This window comes from Charadrius vociferus, unplaced genomic scaffold, assembly GCF_000708025.1.
Source record: "Charadrius vociferus isolate BGI_N301 unplaced genomic scaffold, ASM70802v2 scaffold550, whole genome shotgun sequence".
In the NCBI taxonomy this organism is placed as follows: domain Eukaryota; kingdom Metazoa; phylum Chordata; class Aves; order Charadriiformes; family Charadriidae; genus Charadrius; species Charadrius vociferus.
Window position 1 is genome coordinate 161,840 of NW_009646425.1, and position 18,572 is coordinate 180,411.

Below are 18,572 nucleotides of genomic sequence, written 5' to 3' on the forward strand. Positions count from 1 at the left end.
TTTTTGTCTCTTTGACGGTACAGCTGCACGTTTTGACTGCTGCATGTATGTGTGGTACGAAACTTCTCTGTAATTCCTGCATCCCCCTCTGCTTTTTGTTGAGATCTTGATACAGGGGTGTAAAAATAGTTTTAAGGCAGTTTAATGTCTGTGCTTATGCTGGGGCTGCATTCGTTCTGGGAACAGAAGGCTGGAGTACCTAAAGGGAGGGCACAGTCTCCTAGTTTGTTCTTGAGCAATACACAGAAATTGGATTGAACGTGATACTACAGAAGAGTTGTGTAATATTAAGCAAAGTATATTCCAATTCGGCATCCTTGAGGGATGGAGGAGGGTTTGGAGGTAGTATTATATGCAAAGTAAATGGTCATCGTGTCTCACAGAGGAAACTTAGAACATTCCAAAAGATTCAGAACGACCAAAAAAGTACCAGATATGAAATAGTTATGCGTAAACACCTCCAGTATTTTTATTAAAAGTTGCAACTATTTCCAAGGCTTGGTGAATTAGATTAAGTTTAGGTCACTGTTAGGGCCACCAGCTGCAAAGTAGAAACAGCTGCAAAATGACCTAGTGATTGTATGAACATCCTTCCATATGTTTCTGATTTATAATCAGGATTTTTTTAAAGCTGAAGACATTGCCCTTATTCCTTGCATTTCTAGAAAAGAAATAGACTTCTTGTATCAGTTACTGTGTTATAAATGAATAAAGCACATTTTTAAAAAGATGCACAATGGTAAACAAATAAAACTACAGTTAACAAATACAAATGGTAACTGGAGTAATAGTACTGTCTGCTATTTACCCTGACCCTTCTGTTGAACATATGTTCTCTTGAACTTTCCCTATATATCATCAGTTATGCCCTGAATCAAAAGCTAACCTTCCTCAATTTATTAAAATTGCTTAGAATTCCTTCCTGAATTGACATTACTTCTTTATAATGATATCATCATTTGTTGAGAGCCATCACTATGTCTACAGGGACGCTAGAGTCAGGGGTCCAAGACTTATTGGCCTTATGCATTTTACTTCTATGTTCCTGTTATCTGTTCTTTACATTATTCATAGCATCTACTTCACTCTCAGTATTTATTGCTAATTTTCGTATTTATCTATTTTTTCCTTGTGTTGTGCTTTAAAATAGGGGAACATTGTTCCCCTCTTCCCCTACCCTGTAGATGATGAATTTATGCCATTAATTATGAATTTAAGTATTATTTATTTTCTTTCAAATTAATTAGGTGGTTAGAAATATAAATTTTGGACAAAATAGTTTAAACCATGATATAAGTGTGTATCTTTGTGGGGTTCTGTAACTTCCAACAACGTATACACAATTTAGTTTATAGCTGAAAAGTTCATGCTCTTGTAGTATGATTGGAAAATGATTGCGAAATCTTTTTGATGTATACGTTGTTAAAAAAAAAGTATGTTCTTTTTTTTCAGATAGGAAATGCCTATGTTTATTGCTTGCAATGATCAAGTTGGGAAACAAAGAAGGAAATTGATTCTTATTGTAACAGTGGAATGTGAATATGTTAAAAGAAGTCAGAAAACTTGAAATGTAAACCATCTGTTTTCTGTAAAGGAGTTTCTTTCCTAATCTATGCAATTTTTATTATCAGAATACTGGAGTAAATATCTCAAAAAGTAAGCCTTATAAGTATTAAATACCAACAAGAATAAAAAATGAAAAACGCAAAATATATTCCCACTGTTTTGAGGATAAAGGAAGAAATGTAGATGGACAGATTAAAAGAAGAAATGTAGACAGTTGGATTAAACTATTGTTATTTCTCTTTATTTTGATTTTTTTTTTTTTTTTTACAGTAACCTCTTATGGTAAAGATTTGGGGGGGGGGCGGAATCTGTCATTTTTGTTGTAGCTTTGAGAGCTCTAATATTGTGGGTTAAAGTTTAGTCATAACCAAATGTTTTCCAGAAATCTGTGAGGCTCTTCTGTGGTAGGTTCAAAATGTTCTACAGTGCTCTAATCCAATCTTGCTAGTTATTATACACTCTGGGTGATGCTGATAATAATTAGGTTACAGTTCAAGAAGGTTCCATCCTTGTTTATCTTTAGATAAGACTTGGAAAACATGTTTTTTCAGAATAATTTGTCCAAAGCTGAAAGTAGAACTGAAATTTTATTTTTCTCAGTTGCTGTGTTATGTTTGTCAGTGTTTTAGTTAGGATCAGGAGTGCATTTTTTGAAGTGAATCTCCCGATAACCCCAACTTACTGCACCTTGATTCACATCACAGTGCTCTTTGAAGTATGTGGATTATTCTTTTGGGATGCAACAAACCAAAAGATGTATGTATTCAGGGGTGCACCTGATGTGCTGCAGCTGCTAATGGATTTTAATTAGTGGCTAGGGCTAGTCTGAAGTAAAGCTCCTCTTCCTCAAAAAACAGAGAATGAGTCTCATGGCCTCATCATAAGTGTTTTGCTCTACTGATCCACCCTAGTGCTTCATCTTAATTGCTAATGCGGACACAGTGTTGTAAACTACATCAGGCTTTGTTCCTGTATTTACTATGCTGTATATAAACTAATTAAGCTGTTTGATACTTGTTAGGTTTTGCTCTTGCTGATAAAATAAGAAGCGTTTTAATACGTTTTTAGTTCTTAGCTTATGAATCTATTCCCTGCTTAAAAAGACTATGTAATATTCTGAAAATAAATACCAGAGCGAACATAAGGCAAATATGTTTTGATACCAAAATCTGTGTAGTTATGTGTTGGTATAATTTGGTTTATACAGAGCTCCACGCTTACATGGCTAGGCTGCTTTGTGTACCTGAGTCAATATGGGTGTCTGTTTGCTACAGGACACTGCAACAGAGAATTGTAGACATGCCGTTCCCAAATCTAATGAGCTAGAATATGCCTTGGCATATAACCACAGCTGGTAGTGCTTAAAAAAAGGTTTAAAATTCAGCTACATGAAGGCAATAAGCATTTACTAGTTGTGAAGAGCAACACCAGCGTGTTACCATAGCCCAGGATAGTGAGAACGCAGAACTGGGTGTGGAATTCAAAATGAAGATTAGTGTGCAATATCCTGTCTCCAGCACCGGCCTTAAGCAGATGCTTTGGGAAGACTGAGAAGACTGAGAACAGGACAACCCAAACTGAATCTTGTCTCATCCTGTCTCTTCCATTCTCCAGCTATTTTGTACAAAAGCTCAGCACTTTTGTACCTACTGTGCTTTGTCTGTTTAACAACCTATTATGGATCTCTTCCAAGAAATGCAATTACTTATCCAGTCTTTCCTTGAAACCACGTATAAAATTGCTGCTGCAGCCACTGTGTTCTCAGGCACATGTTTTAATGGGCTGCTACTCATTGCTTACAAACTTTTGTTTGTCTAGTTTTTACTTGGTACATACTAGTGTCATTTGATGGCTCCTTGTTCTTCTACTGGAGCAGTTGATCCTGTATGTCCCCTTAGTCATCATTTTTCTGAACTGGCGAGTTCTAGCCTACTCCATGTTGCAAATAAATTGCCTACTCCTCTCTATGTAGAACTGACTCCTTACCTGTGACCTTATTACCTTTCTCTGATCCTTTTCTAATTATGCCACGTATAGAGAATATAGCTGCCCAAAGGGCTCGGGAATCAATGGTGTGTTTAATGTCTGGGTGAGGCCTGGATTTGTAGTGGCATTGTGATGTCTCTTGTTTTCTCCTCTCCCTACTTGCTCTCTACATTTGAGTTTCCTTTTTACTGATACTGGATAGCCAGTGCTTTCATTGAACCATCTGTTAGTATTTCCAAGTCTTGCTCCTGAGTGGTGGTGGTGAGGTCATGCTCCATTAGTTCTTATGTGACGTTAATATCGTGTTTTCCATGGATATCACTTTTCATTTACGAATGTGGAATTTCAGTGGCTATTTTAGCACGCTGAGGTCCTTTTGCAGTCATTCTTCATTGGTGCTTAGCAATCTTCGTTGTCATCTCACTTCTGAGCCTGATTTGTGTATCTTTGCTAGTATATTGAAGTGAATAAATTCCAACACAGGCCCTTTGCAAAATTCCCACCAATGATCTCCCTCCACAGCAAGAACTGTTCACTTACTCTTGTGCTGTTTCTTATATTTTATTTGATTTTTGTCTGTGCTGTCGCCTCTTAATCGATAGCATCTTGGTTTCCTTAAAAACCTCTCTGAAATTTTTGTAAGCTGTTTGGACCAAGAGCTCCCTTTTCCACATCCATCATGAGTCCTTCAGAAAACTCCAAGAGATTTGCAAGGTGAAAACATCATGGCTTTCACAGAAGCCATGCCCAGTCTTAGCAGAGCAAATGCTATTTATCTAGGTATCCATTAATTCTGTACTTTATTATAACTTCTTATTTCTCTAATACAGACATAAGGCTAGCAAGTCTTTAGTTCCCTGACCACCCTAAAATCTTTCAAATAATAGCATTCTATTTGCCACAGATAAGATGCGATAATATTAATTGAATGAAAAGTGAGTTATGATGGTTCTGCTTGTAGTACAATTCTCATGTTCCGTCTGACTGAGTTTAATGTACTAAGACAGCTCTAAAGTTTTCAATAATCGGTTCTACTTATATTTAAACTTTAAGAAATGTATATAACTAGTTGCTACAAAGTCAGTATCTTTAATTCTACTTTAAAGCTAAGCTTTGCTTCATAAATGCTTTTAAAAAGGAGAAAGTTTGTGATAAGAGATGTATTACTCATTATATTTGAATAGTGTTCTTTCTTGGAGCTGAGCAAGTCTTTCAAAAAAGCTTACATTAATTTAGAGTTGCATTTTGTGCACTACTCACTTAAAATCTGAAATAGATGGAAAGTGCTAAAAGTTCCCGAAGGTTAATATGCTACATTTTATATTAATAAAGCTATAAAGTTATAGATACTTATTTTTAAATTTATGTGTATATAATGTACATACATTTTTGATAAGAGTATTTAAATAAAGTAATGAATACATACATATATTCCTCCTTCATGAAGCTGGAGGTACTTGAGTTTGATAAATGTTAATAAAACTTTTTTTTTAAAAAAGGAAGATAAATTCTGCTGCGCTTTAAATTTGTGGGGCAACCACAAAATATTTTGCTATTAATATTGTATCAGAAAGTAGATAAGAGCAAGGGGAAGGAGAGAAAGAATAGATTTCTTGAGTTAGTTGGCCTAAGACCCACAACTTAATAACAATATATTAAATTTTGTATCCCCAAATTTTTACAACCAGTTGTTCTTAAAGACTGTGTTCTTAAAGGTTATACTCATGCACTTATGAGGCATTTCTTTTCATTAAAAAAAGTATCATGAAGTATTTTAATGTTGTTAATATTTTAGTAGTTGTGTCAGAAAACAAAATATATTAATGTGGGCTTCAAAAAATAACTGAAATTGTAAGAGAAAAAAACCCAAACCTATCTGAAACTTTTTAGAAATTCTAGTACAAATTTGCTTGCATAATTTTATATAGCCTTTTTAGTTTTCCACACTTAAAGTATAATGTGAAATTGGTAGTATGGTGTATGGATCTATTTCTTGCATTCATTCTTTTTCCTTGTTGAAAATGGTGATTCTTCCCCACTGCTAACAAAGATTTATAAGGAAAAAGTGTGCTGAAAATTAAAGAATTTAATCAAACAAAAGCAGTAAAGTGCCCTATAATATTATCTTGCCCTGTAGTTATTTGGATCTATTGCTAGGCATAAGACATAATAAAAAACTTTGTGTAGCTCAAATAGTATATGGCACTTTTCTTTAGGTTTCTTAAAGCAATTTTTGTTCTACTTTGAAGCAGAATATGGCTAATTAGTATTAGCTATGCAGAAGGATAGTCTAAATTAATAACTTAAACTGGAATGCTACTATTTGTACCTGTTCTACCTGCTGAACAATTCTAATAAAAAGATTACACTACATTTTTAGGTACCTTCTAAAATAGTATGGACTAAAGCACAGGTAAAATGTAGATACTACTGATTCAGTTTTATTAATGCACATCCCTTTCCCTGGATACTAAGACCTTTGATGAAAGGTTGTTTCTAGCCTATATTAGTAATCAACTAAAATCTTCTTTGAAGGAGTTGTGATAGTTGAGGTACAAGCTGAGAAGTAAATATTATAAGACAGCTTGGCAGGACACTCAAAGTTTGTGATTTTCCTGTTCAATTAGAAATTGGAAGAAGAAACATCTGCATTTCTGGAAGATGTGGAGGAACCTTGTAGAAGTATTTTTGTGTTCTTACCCTCCTATTCTTTTCTCTAGTGTGTCAGTTTTCTACTGCTGTCAGTAGTAGGACATATAGCTGGACAGATTTTTGGCCTTATCCACTTGTTCCTATTGAGCATGACACTGATTTGTATTTTAGTAATTTTGCGAGTTGGATCTCTTTAGAACCCTTTAAGTGGATCCCTTTAGATCCCTAGAAGCTTTTTCCGGTCAATTTTCTTCAGCGTAGGCTGTCCACCCAAGGATGGATGGGCATCATCAACCCAGGTTATATATCAGACTGCTATCTAATGCATATCCAAATGGATATGAATACCCTACAACTAAGGAGAAGTTTCCATGTATATTCATTAACAGTCATTACTTCACTAAAAGTAAGGATGGAAGTAGTTGTCTTCTACTTCATGATCTTCTTCAGTTTCTTGATCATGAGTTTCATGATTGTCTTCTGCTTCATCATATTCTTCTGGTGTTAAAAATCGTCGAAACACTGGTATTCTTAGCTGAGTTGACTTATTGACATTAACATTTTGTTCACCATAATAAATGGTTCGAATGTGAGGGAAGCAAAAGAATGCATATGTGCTTATTGGAATCGTGAGCTTATTCTGGTCCACCCTTATATAGGTTAATTGGTTAGTGTTCATTGGATCAATAGATGGACACATCAAAGTAACATTTATGGCTGTAAGAGACAGAAAAATGTAAATTAAAATACAGAAAATAGTTATATTTAAGACATTATGAAAGTGGAACTTATGTTTTGAAATTTAAAACGGAAAATATTTTTGCAATTCACAGTATTAATATAATTCTTCTCTGTGTTTTAAATTGGTTTTGTAAATGGCAGTGATAACAATTTTGGGGTTTGCAAAGTATAAGGTTGTGGAGTAAAGAAAAAAGTGAATGTGACCACCACTACAATTTGTGATTACTATTTTATGTGAATGGAATATTTTCATAATTCCTTCTCTCTGTATGTTCTTATGAATTGCCTAATGAGAAGCAATTTTCAAAAAAGTTTTAGCTTATTATATGAAAAACTGGTTATTAACTTTCACCAAAAAATTGCAAATTAGGGGTAAGGTGCAAAAATAAAATCTTTTCTAATTTCACCAGTTTGGTCTCAACTAACTGAGGATGTGTTTACACTGCATCTTGAAGATGGGATGATATTCTTCCTGCGCTGTAAGCTGATCAAAAGCTACATAGCTGCATTTGCTCCTGGGAAGTACAGGGCGCGTGAATTCTAGGTCAGTGCCACATTAACTGGTGAGTTCAGAACACTGAGAGGTCAAGCTCACCTCTCTGCAAAGGACATGAGTGTACTTCTTGAACAACATGCAAATTTAGACGACTGCTCAGTTGACATGCTTATACATGTCAACTGAGAAGCTGTAAGGTGGCAGGTCCTCAAAACCAAGGACGCAACAAAAGAGATGTTTTTGATTTGGGCTAGAAGTTCTTAATTCTGGATGGAAGATATGCCAAACTCGCCCCCTCCCACAACCAATGCCAAAATCCACTAAGTTTTTTGCTTTTAAAGAATTACAACCATCAACATACTTTCAATGTCATTGTCTTCAATATACAAATGCTGCAAACTTCTTGGAATATGGAATACTTGTGTCAATTTGTTATGTCCAAGATTAAGTTCTAGAAGGTTAGGTAGATTAAAGGTGTTGCGTGGAATGTTCTGCAGGTTATTGTGGGACATTCTTAGGGCAATGATTTTTGGAAGTCTATTGAAATAGTTTTCTGGAATATAAGAAATTGAGTTATTTTCAAGCGATAGATACATAAGTGACGATGGTAGATCAGGAGGCATAGTCTGTAATTTGTTGTTGCACAAGTTGAGCTGCATTAAATTTTTCGTGTTTGAAAAGGGTTTTCCTTTGAGTCCTGAGTCGTCAAGAAAATTATTGCAAAGGTCAAGCATGGTTATGTTAGGTAATCCTTCCAATGCATTTCCAGATAACTGGGAAATCTTATTGAAACCAAGGAGGAGTCTCTCTAGAGAGCTGGGGAGTGGGAATGGAAATTCTTCTAATTCATTATGTTGTAGATGAAGTTGCACTAAGTTTGAAAGTTTGGCAAAAACACCATGGTCAATCATATGAAATTTAATTTTGTTGTGGCTGAGGTTAATTTCTCGTAAGAAGGTAACATTAGTGAATGGCCCTGCAGGCACAGCTTCAATATCATTGTTTTGCAGATAAAGTTGTTGGACATGACTAGGGATATTTGGTATTGTCTTAAGTTTACGATGATCACAGTACATTGATAACAGAAAAGCTGGTGGACAAAAGCATTCTCTGGCGCATTCAACTGGAAAAGGAAGGCGGGGAACTTCAGCTTGTGTATTGGGATTAAAATAATACGGTTGTTGATGATTTGGTTCCTCATCATATTCATCCTCAAAATCGTAGTCTTCATATTGACAAAAAACTATAGCAGCCCAGAGGACGTGAATGGTTGATACCTGGCTCAGAATCCTCATACTGAAATTTATATCTTGTATCCTGTTTATGAGAAAGAAAAATAAGTTTTAGATAGACATAAAGTTTCAGGTTTTTTCAGACATATAAGTTTCAGTTTTAAGTAGAAGCAATATAAAATGAAGTAAAGTAGAATAATTGATTTTTTTGGCAACAATGTCAGTGACATTATTAGCAAAACCAAGTTTTAATCTGTGTCTTCCAAGAAAGCAGCCATAGACAAATACACTGTCCTCGAAGTAAACGTAAGTTTTCTTGTCTGACTTCAGACAAGAAACAGCTTTCTACCTGTGCTGTGCCTGTTATGGAAGGATACCGTAGCAGTTGGGAGTAGAAAAGAAAAAAAAATCCCAGTCTTCATTCCTTTCCCACTTTAATTTATTACAGAGAAGTAGCAAAAAGACTTTTTATATGAAGTGGTATAGCCTGGAGTTTGTCTTGGACATCTGAGGTGTTGCGTTCTTTCCAGTGTAATAGGTTAAGCATCAGCCTTACAAGTCAGTTTTAAATGAGCGCAGATGGCATTCCCGAGCAACATTTCTTCCTCAGACATTTGGAAAACCATAGATAGCCTTATTAAACTCTGTCACGATGAAAACTTCTTTTGCAAATGTGTTAGCTATTCTCACTATGAACTTGCACCACACAAACGGTGTGTGGTCAATATCATAGAATAACAGAAATGTTGTTTAGAAGGAACTTCTGGCAATCATGTAGTCTACCCTGGTGCTCCAAATGTTTCCATCTCCAGTAGTAGATTAGATCAGTCTAGACTTTGTCTGGGTGATCCCTGAAAATCTTCAAGGGTGGAATTCCAGCACCCCTCTAAACAACACAAGTTAGTGTTGTACTACACTCCTTGTGAAGAAATTTGCTAGTTTTACTAAGCGTCCAAGCCATGGCTTGTGTCTGTTGTCCTTGTTTTTAAACAATGTTAGTTTTGTTAAAAATATATGCTCTCAACTAAGGTGAGGTAAATGCAGGATTGTTTTTATAAATAGAACAGTGAAATAGATTACTTTGAAATATTGTATTTTATGTAAATTAGAAGTTTACAAGGCATTAGTGATTGTTCTGTGACGTTTTTTGTTGGTGTTCTATTATTTTCTGCAAAACATGGCTGACAGTGCAATGCATTAATGATGATAAAAACTTAATTTTTCTGTTCCCATAATTTAATTAAATCAAATACAATTCAACCATTATGTACTGCACATCATGTAAAAATCTTAATTGATAAAAAGTTTTCTTTATAGTCTTCCTAGGCTTCTATAATACTATGTTCTTTATAGGCACAAACTAATTTACCTTCAAAGTACCCTTCTGAGGTGAAATACTGATGTGAAAAACAAATAATTTTGCATGTTCCATTTCTGATGCTCAAAGCCAGACTCACATTTTTAAGCACTTTTATGCAGTCAGAGGAACCCTGTTATTTGGCAGAATTAGAGTTGTGAATCATGTCAAGCTGTTCAACTTAAACAACAGATGAGTCAAAATGTAACATTGCAGGTCAAAGCAAATAAATCATGGAAAATTTTAAGAGACTTTGCTCAGTATAATGTGGGAACCCTGAGGCAGAGGAAAGCAAATGTTCTCAGATTTTTTTATAATGACATTCATGTTTCTTAATCAGGGGCTTCTTTTTTTTTTTTCTTGACGCTCTCAATATTTTTTTTTATGAAACAATTGGTAACAAAGGAGATGAGACTTACAAATGTTAATTTCCTATGCTTCATAGTGGTGATTATTTCCTAATGCAGGATGTATTCTACGAATTGAATGTGAGAGAGAATCCTAAGGAAGAAAGTAGTAACAATCATGAAATTTAATACCTCCTGTAATCTTCCTGTGCTGCACACAGACTGTGTGACAATGCCTAGTGAAATTATTTGTGGTATTGTGTAGTTTGCACTTTTAACTTTATATTTGAATGCTCCTTTAATCATGTTTCATAACTGATTAAAATCTTAAAAACGGGTTTGGTTGGAGTCAGTTGTTTGGAACCTTACTGTAGGTAGGTCCTCAGCAAAGCCAGGGTCTCCATATCCCCACAGCATCGTCAGATGTCTGAGCTAATCTAAGTAAATGGCAGAAATATGTTCTTGGTTTCCTTTTGGTTCCTATTACTCTCTCTCCATTTCAGTCCAGAACTCTTGTTTCACCTTCTGGTTCTATTCTCTCAGTACTTCTGCTAGGTGTCACAGAAGTTCCAGTTAATAATGATGGTTCTCAGTGCCGCAGTAGTCCTTAGAAACCAGGAGGAACAACTTGGGAAAGTCCTGCTAAGTTTGAGGAAAAGGCTTACTTAGGTCTTCATCCCATTGACCCACTTGCCATGCAGACAACGTGAAGAGATGGATCATCACTTCAGATGGAATGGTAAGTAATAGGTACCAGTCTCTCACTGGTTTTATGGAGAGAGAGGCGCTGGCATTTGGGGGATTTTTTTTATACCTTGGCTGTAGCTGAGTGCATTTTTGGTAGAATAGTAACTGTCCTGGCAGTCTTACAGGTCATGTCTCAGAGCACTGAGGTATTAACAATTCTGCATGAAAAAGAATCTTAGAACTTAACTAGCTTTAAAAGAAAGAATCGTGTCAGGTGAAACCTGATAACGCAGGAAGCACGTCAGATGCAGATATGATAAAATGCATACTCTATAAAGTTGAAAGAAAATAGAACATTTTAAAAGCGTGATTCTCTACCATCTGTAATAAATTCAAAGCTTAGTAACTATTTGTAAACAGTTTACTAGCTGAAAGCTAAAAAATATATAACATGCATGAATCACTCTTCACTGCAAAAAGTAACACAATCGGTCGATTTTATTCCCGTTTACCAAGAAAACTTACTCTTTGGAAGTCTGTGAAGCTCAAGTTGTAGAGGGCAGCAAGTTATTGTGCTGGTGAAATCATCTGAGAAATAGCCTAACACAGCTGGAGGAACAAAAGATCTCTAAGCCATATTTTGTGGTGAGGAGCCTTGTGGGAAGGCAAAGCAAAATAACAGCCTTAGCCCATCTTCTGATTTGCCAGTAAAAAAAAAAAAAGTTTTGTGCCACATCATCAGTTACTGTGGATGCTGTGTCATAAGTCTGTGAAGCAATTTCTTCTTTTGTCAAAAAATCACTTCAAAATTATTTGCAAGACTCTTTCAGTGTTACCAGTTCCCATTAAAAAGAAACAGAGAGAGTAAGACTTCAAAAAATGTTTCAGAGGTCATTAGTTCATAGTGTGGTTTCAACTACAATGATTCAGTTACTCAAAGGATTTGTCCTCTGGAAGATGAAGTTAAGAAACAGTAACAAACTAACCTTATCAACATTGAGGGGAAGGCATGTGCTATAGAAAAGCTCTTAGGAACATCTTCCATTTTATACTTTTTTTCCCTTCACAATCTATATTTCCTGTTTCATTCCTGTGAAATAATTGTGCTATACAGTGCTGCTGGTATGGTGGTGTGCTTCTCCGTGTTGTTTTAAGGTTCTAGTTCAGGATTCACAGAAAGTTTCCAACACGTTTGTGCTAAATTGTATAGAAAGAATATAAATCTTCCTATGAAAAAGGCAAGTATGACGTGAGATAGAAACCATTTTACTGAAGAAAAATATTTTTCATAGCTTTTAAGAGGGAGAAAAAGGCGGGGTTGTCTGCTTTTGCTGCTATATGGTACTTGAATAATTGTGATATATGCAAAAAATGGAGAAAAAGGACAATTTTTTTGTTGAAGTGAGGCACTGTTCTGGGTTAATTGTATGATTTATCAAAAGCATTTAATTATGCTTTTGGTTTGGTAAAAGTTACATTATTTCAAAACCTATTCACAAGGAAGAATCTCATTCTTAAAAAAGCCTAAGTACCTTGGAGGTATCATATTTGAGAAAATAATGCAATATTAAATTTTACTTCTTTTTTTGTCTTTGAGCTTCCTGAAACTGATGATTTGCTTGACCTTTTCAAGTTTCCTCTGTAGCATTGAGGACAAGAACATTGTTTAAGAAGATAAATCATGCATGATTCTAACATTTGGGTTATAAAGAAAGGCACCAGAGATCATGACCACAGTAATATTGTAGGAAATTACAATACTGGAACTAAAATAAAGCAGTGTTGTATTTATGTAAAGAATACGGAGCACAAGGGAGAGGTTGAAAGAGTGAAATTAAAACTACAGAGTCCTTTATTAACAGTACTGTAAATAGTTGAATACCTACGTTGTGTGACTGAACCCAAATAATAATAATAAATAGCAAAAGTAATTGATTTTTAAAATAATTAGAATACATTCATAATGATGGATGAAAAGAAACCCACCAAGTTTGTTATGCCAGTTAGTAAAATGTTATTTGCTGCTACTAAGTTCTGGGTTTTTTAAGAACAAGACAAAGAACATGGTGCAAATTTTTGGAAGCTCCATTATACTAACAGTTCTAAATAAAACAGATGCAAAAATTATTTTCTCTAAATAAAAAAAAAATTCTCTAAAGATAAAAATTGGACCAAATTAGAATTTTAATTTCATACCTGCTATTTTTCTATTGTTTTCTATTATTGATTGTGTCCCAAATCCTCTAAAGCTTAAGACTTAAGATCTTATGATGCATTTAGAAATCCATGGTGGCAGAGCAGAGAAGTCTATCCTTCTGATAAATTGTAGCAAAGCTCTTGATTTAAAGCATCTTTAGCTGCAGAATATGATGCAGATCTAGCCATGGCATATATTAAGACTCAGTTCCCTTTTTGTTGCATGAGCTATCTTGGATACCAACAAGTCTATACTTTGTGATCGTGGTCAAGTTCTGTGGTTTCATCTTCTCTTAGTTTTGGTTTGAGGTGGGGTAGGAATTTCCTTGCAAGGAGGATGATGAGAGAATTAAATTTAACATCATTCGTGTAAGACTTCTTGTTTCAAAGGCTGTAACAAATCTATTAAGTTTTCAATGTGTTTTGGTTTTCAGTTTAAAAAAACCCCTGTGTTTCATAAGGACTTGTTTTTACTGTTGAATTTGTAAATTTATCTTCATTTTATTCATGCAGCTGTGACGCAAAGTGAGATGTATATCAAGCTAGAGGTCAGGGTTGGCTTGAAGCTGATTTATTTTCTTAAGCCAAACTTTGAAATTTTGTCATCTTCATCAACTGCATTCAACTTCTGAGACTTGTTAGCTTTTTTAACTTTGGTTCTGAACTGAAGGCATAAGAGAAGAGACTGTTCTAATAATTTGTGATTTTAGATTTGTTTAGCTAGTTGAGTAAACTTTAAAAATTTGAAAATTCTGAATTTTAGCCAAAATATTAATAAAATAATTAGAGAAGATAGCCAGAGGTACTGAGGTGAATGGGATTGGCCCTGTATAAGGAGGAGTAAATTATACTGCCCTGTCTTTCCCCTATATTTACTATTTTACTATAAAAGATTCTTGGGTTCCTTTGTATTTCTCCCCCCTCCCTCAAAAAAGAACCCTAAACCAACCAATTTAAAATGGTCCATATAAAGCCTAGAGAAAGGGGAAAAAAAAAAAAGTGCATATTGTTCATAGAGGATTAAAGGAAATGAAATGAAGCTAAGCGGTGTGAGCTAGAACTGTAATTTGGTTCCCCATAAAGCATGTGGGTTTCTGAAGTAAGAAACAGCCTTAGGCGTGTATCATCTAGACTGTCTGCACTTCAGAGTCAGATTGTAGGCACAGAAAATGCAGATATAAAACTCTTTTCATCCTAATTTCTAGGTCTTAACTGGCAGTCCACAAACACTGTTAGCAGACCACCTGCATGACTCTCGTATGTGATCTGCAAAGGTACTCCTTATTTGTGCTTACCGTCAACAAAAGTAACCGATGATCAAGACTGCAGTGGTTGCTGGCTTTATTTATCCCGTGCCAGAACTAACCTGAAAATTCAGATACTAAAGTGTAGAGCTTTCAGCAAATCAAGATACTGAATTGCTTGATCTTGCAGAGCTTCCAGCCCAGCAGGACCCCAGAGCACTCTGTTAATAATAGCTCTCACAGACTTCTTGTTATTCTGCTCGTCAGTCGAAAGCCATTCTAGGAGTGCGTCCCTGTGCGAATAGGCATTTTCTCAAGGTTGTGGAAAAGGGGCCATCAAATCATATCAACAATCCTGCAGAACTGAGAGAAGACCCAATCTGTTTAAAAAAGCAAAAGAGATTGCCCTGTGTGGTGCTTATTGTTGCCCCTGACCTGAACCTTGTTGTGTGGTCTCTACTTATTTCCCATTTAGTTGGTGGTAATGCGAGGTCAAAACTCTGGCAACCCTTGTCTTATGCGTTGCTTTGTTTTGCTAGGAGCTACTAGGAAGAACGTGTTGAGCAACTGAAAACAGTTGAGTTTACAAAAACTGTATTTGAAAAATAATCCCTAAGATTTGCTAGACTGTAGATTTTGTGTGTAGTGATCAAATGGTACTCGGAACTTTTTTGTTGACTCTTCTAATCAAAGGCAGGTTGTGGTTGCTGGTTGATTTTTATCAGTCTGTTATAACTTCAGTTTGCATGCTACAACCATGAATTTAAAGAGGAAATGAAATATGTTTTTGTGTAGGTTTTATGGCCGCATTTCAAGAATGTGCTTTTTAGGTGAGCATGCAGTCCTAAAAGAATGAAGAAAAAAAAAAATTGTCCTATATTTTTACTAGAAAAAAGTATGTTAGTGGGTATCCTAAGCCTTGTGATGGGTTCATTGGGTACTTATTATCATTCTGAAGTATAAACATGTCTTTTCCTCTCATCCATGCTGTGGGACATGGAGGATTTTTTTTTTTCTCTGTCTTCTCCACTTCCTCCCCTTTTGTGGATTTGCTGATTCCAAGTTGAAGAACATCTTGTTCTTCCTTCTTCATAAGCATTACTTATTGAAACTGTGGATTATTTTTTTTCTCACATTCTAATTTTTCTGTATTTTATTTGGTATTTTTAAACTGTATACTACTTGGGTTTTGGGGGGGTTTCCCCCCCACCCAAAAAAAAAAAAACCCACCAAAACCAAAAAAACCCACATCTTTGAAGTTAACAAATGCAATTACATTTGGATCTCAAAGACCAATCCTGGTATAGAACAAATGACTGTGAAAGAGCAAGAGCTTATTGACCTCATAACATGGGAATTAATATAAACCCATAGACAATTGTGAAGTAACTTCTACTACTAAACAGTAACCGACTAAATTTTTAGACCAAAATTCACTAGAAGCATCTATGCATCTAGAAGCAATACATGAGGAAGCCCTGGTCTCATTAGATGATTGGTTGAACGTGTGCAATGACCAATTTATTTTGCAATTCTTTTTGCTTCATAAGCAAAAGCTAAGCACCAAGCCTCCTGGCGTGTTCAAATTTGTAATACTGAAGCTGTTTGAATGGAAGGGTGGGTGTGCTATGGTATTGCTCTCAATATCAATTTATAGTAATGGATAATTGACTTTTAAAGACTAATAGAAGAGGAGGGTTGTAAGTTTTTTCTGAATGTATTGCTGTGTCAGAAACCTTAAAAGTTTGTAATACTATATTGGGGGGCATACTTCACTTGATATATGGATTTTACTTTCTACAGCAGAGGTATTTAAATAGTCCTCATCATTTCTACTACCACAATAACAAGTAATAGTAAACAATTGATACTGGCATAATACAATGAGTTTAAAATTCACGTAAGCAATAATATCTGTACTAAATAGTGCCTGGTTACTCTAAAATACCCTGGACTATTGTATGAAATTATAAATCTCCTCTGAGGAGAGTCACTGTTGACACTTATATTTTTAGTAATTGAATTTTGTTTTGCTTTATAGATTGTATTTTTATAAAGCCTACTTTGTTGTTGTTCCAAGGTAGATGACTTTGGGCCATATTTTCTTCCCAGATGGAGTTGTGGGATATTGCCTGCTTAATTGGAGATTGTATGTCTGTGATTACACGAATATAAAATGGGAGTGTCTGCTCTTTTTTGCAACCACTGTTTACTGGTGCAGGTATATTCATTTTCTTGAAGCTACATTACCAACAGACCTCAAACTTTAACACAGCCTTTATTTTGCCTGATTTGTGTCCTGTATAAAATTATTTAGATTGTCATAGTGTATGACAGGTGTCTTGCCCTCATTAATAAACAAAAGTAAACTTAATGAACATATAGTGTTTTGTGATGGAGGCAAGTGAGAAAGGTAATATAGCTGAACGTAGAGTGCAGAGATCCTTGAGCAGTACCAATCCAAGCTGGTAAGTCCAGATAGAGTAGTACCCTTTGTGCTTGTCCTTATTGCTTCTGTAATAGTTTGCTCAGTGTTATTTATTTGAGATAGTGTAAAATGACATTCCTTTTTTAATTACCATTTAAAAAATATATTAGTACCTCTGTCAGTTCTTTAGCAGTTTGTGACCTTCATGTTTTAAAAAAAAAAATCAGCAAAATCCGAGGACTGTCATCTTAATATGTGAAGTTGACTAGAAACTTGCTGCTCGCTGGGAGAGCGTTCTTAGCATCCACTTTCACTGTCTAACGTCATTCCTTGAGGCTGTTCCACAGCAGGCACTTCTACTCGTTTATTTCAAACAGAACTGCTAAGTTTCAGTGCCCTAAGCTGATAGATGCCTAGAAGAGATAATGCCAATTCTACCCTATCTTAATAATTCATATCAATACCTTATTCATTAGCTTAGTTTTTTCATTCATAGCTATGGACTTCGTGCATTTTTGTTAAAAGAACTAGAAAATGTGCATGCAACTTCAGATTGTTCCAATGTTTGTATCCAATCTGCAAATCGTAAGTTTCTAGCCAAAAGAAAAAAAGCTTTTTCTTCTCTATGCCCTTTCAGGCAAGGATAAGGAGTAGTTGTCTAAGTTACCTGCCAAAGAATTCCTGAATGATCGTGCGTGGGAAAATGTTCTGCATTAGCAGAAATTTTCCCCTTGTATGTGATGGAACGGGCTTCCCATTTACTCTTTGGAGTGTATTTAAGAATGAAGGTCCTTTACTTGTTTTTACAATGACTATAGAATGTGTTTCTTTTCATGGCAGATGTGTTTGTTCTAACATTTCCAGAGCAATGGATATTTACAATTGTCATTCCTTGTGGTGCAGGGGATTTTGCCAAGCAGCCTTTCAGCTCTCTCCAATAGTCTTGAAACTGAAGACAATCCTTAAACTGGTTCTTAATTTTTATTATCCGTCTTTCTTCTAAAGAATAAATCCTCTCATTTTAGCACAAGACCTTTTAATGCTGGTATTGCAGCGAGCATTGCATTTATGGCCTGCAGTACAGTCTTTCTGCAGTCAGAATCTGTGACTTTGAAACTTTCATAGAAACACTAAGTAGTATTATACACCATTCGTCTGTACCCTGGCATATTCTCTTACAAGGAAAGATAGCTCTGTACCCTTTATTTCCTCCAGTTACTCTCCATTTTTATTTTAATTTTGTTTTGATTTCCTTTAAATATTAATAACGGTGTTTTGGGAGAGATACTTGTCTGTGCACCTATATTCTGCCTGACATTTGAAGTGTTCCTCTACTGTTTGAATAATTTGTGAGGCACAGCTGCTTCTTGGCAGAGCTGAGACAGGGTCTCATCATTATTTTATCCAAGCACTCTGTGGCAGGAAGTCTTCTGTTTCTTCTATCATTAGCCATTCTGAGATTCTTGTAAGGCCTTTATGGCTGCTTCTGGTGAGGACTCAAACATGGTTCACACCTAAAACAGCATTCATGTCAATGGCCATTTCTAACACAGCAATACATTCAGAAAAATTACAACGAGCCATTAGTTACAGATCTTACATAGTAATCAAGCAAATGTCCCTTTTGACTTATTTTGTGC

General features: G+C 35.4%; 2 protein-coding genes across 2 annotated transcripts in view; one reads left to right on the top strand and one right to left on the bottom strand.

Moving 5' to 3' along the window:
• Window positions 1-18,572, top strand: part of CENPP (centromere protein P) — a 141,244-nt gene that overhangs the window by 33,303 nt on the left and 89,369 nt on the right. The window lies entirely within an intron of this gene.
• OMD (osteomodulin) lies at window positions 6,605-8,736 on the bottom strand. The gene is made up of 2 exons (XM_009881245.1): window positions 7,803-8,736; window positions 6,605-6,921 (listed from the first exon to the last, which is right to left on the bottom strand). Exons 1-2 carry the CDS (start codon window positions 8,734-8,736, stop codon window positions 6,605-6,607), a joined length of 1,251 nt encoding a protein of 416 aa, XP_009879547.1.

Bases quoted from the DNA above. Each gene is read 5' to 3' on its own strand.
- OMD (XM_009881245.1), bottom strand. From the start codon at position 8,736: ATGAGGATTCTGAGCCAGGTATCAACCATTCACGTCCTCTGGGCTGCT. The intron at 6,922-7,802 runs GTATGTTGATGG...TGTCTCTTACAG, and splicing joins TGAAGACAATGACATTGAAA to CCATAAATGTTACTTTGATG.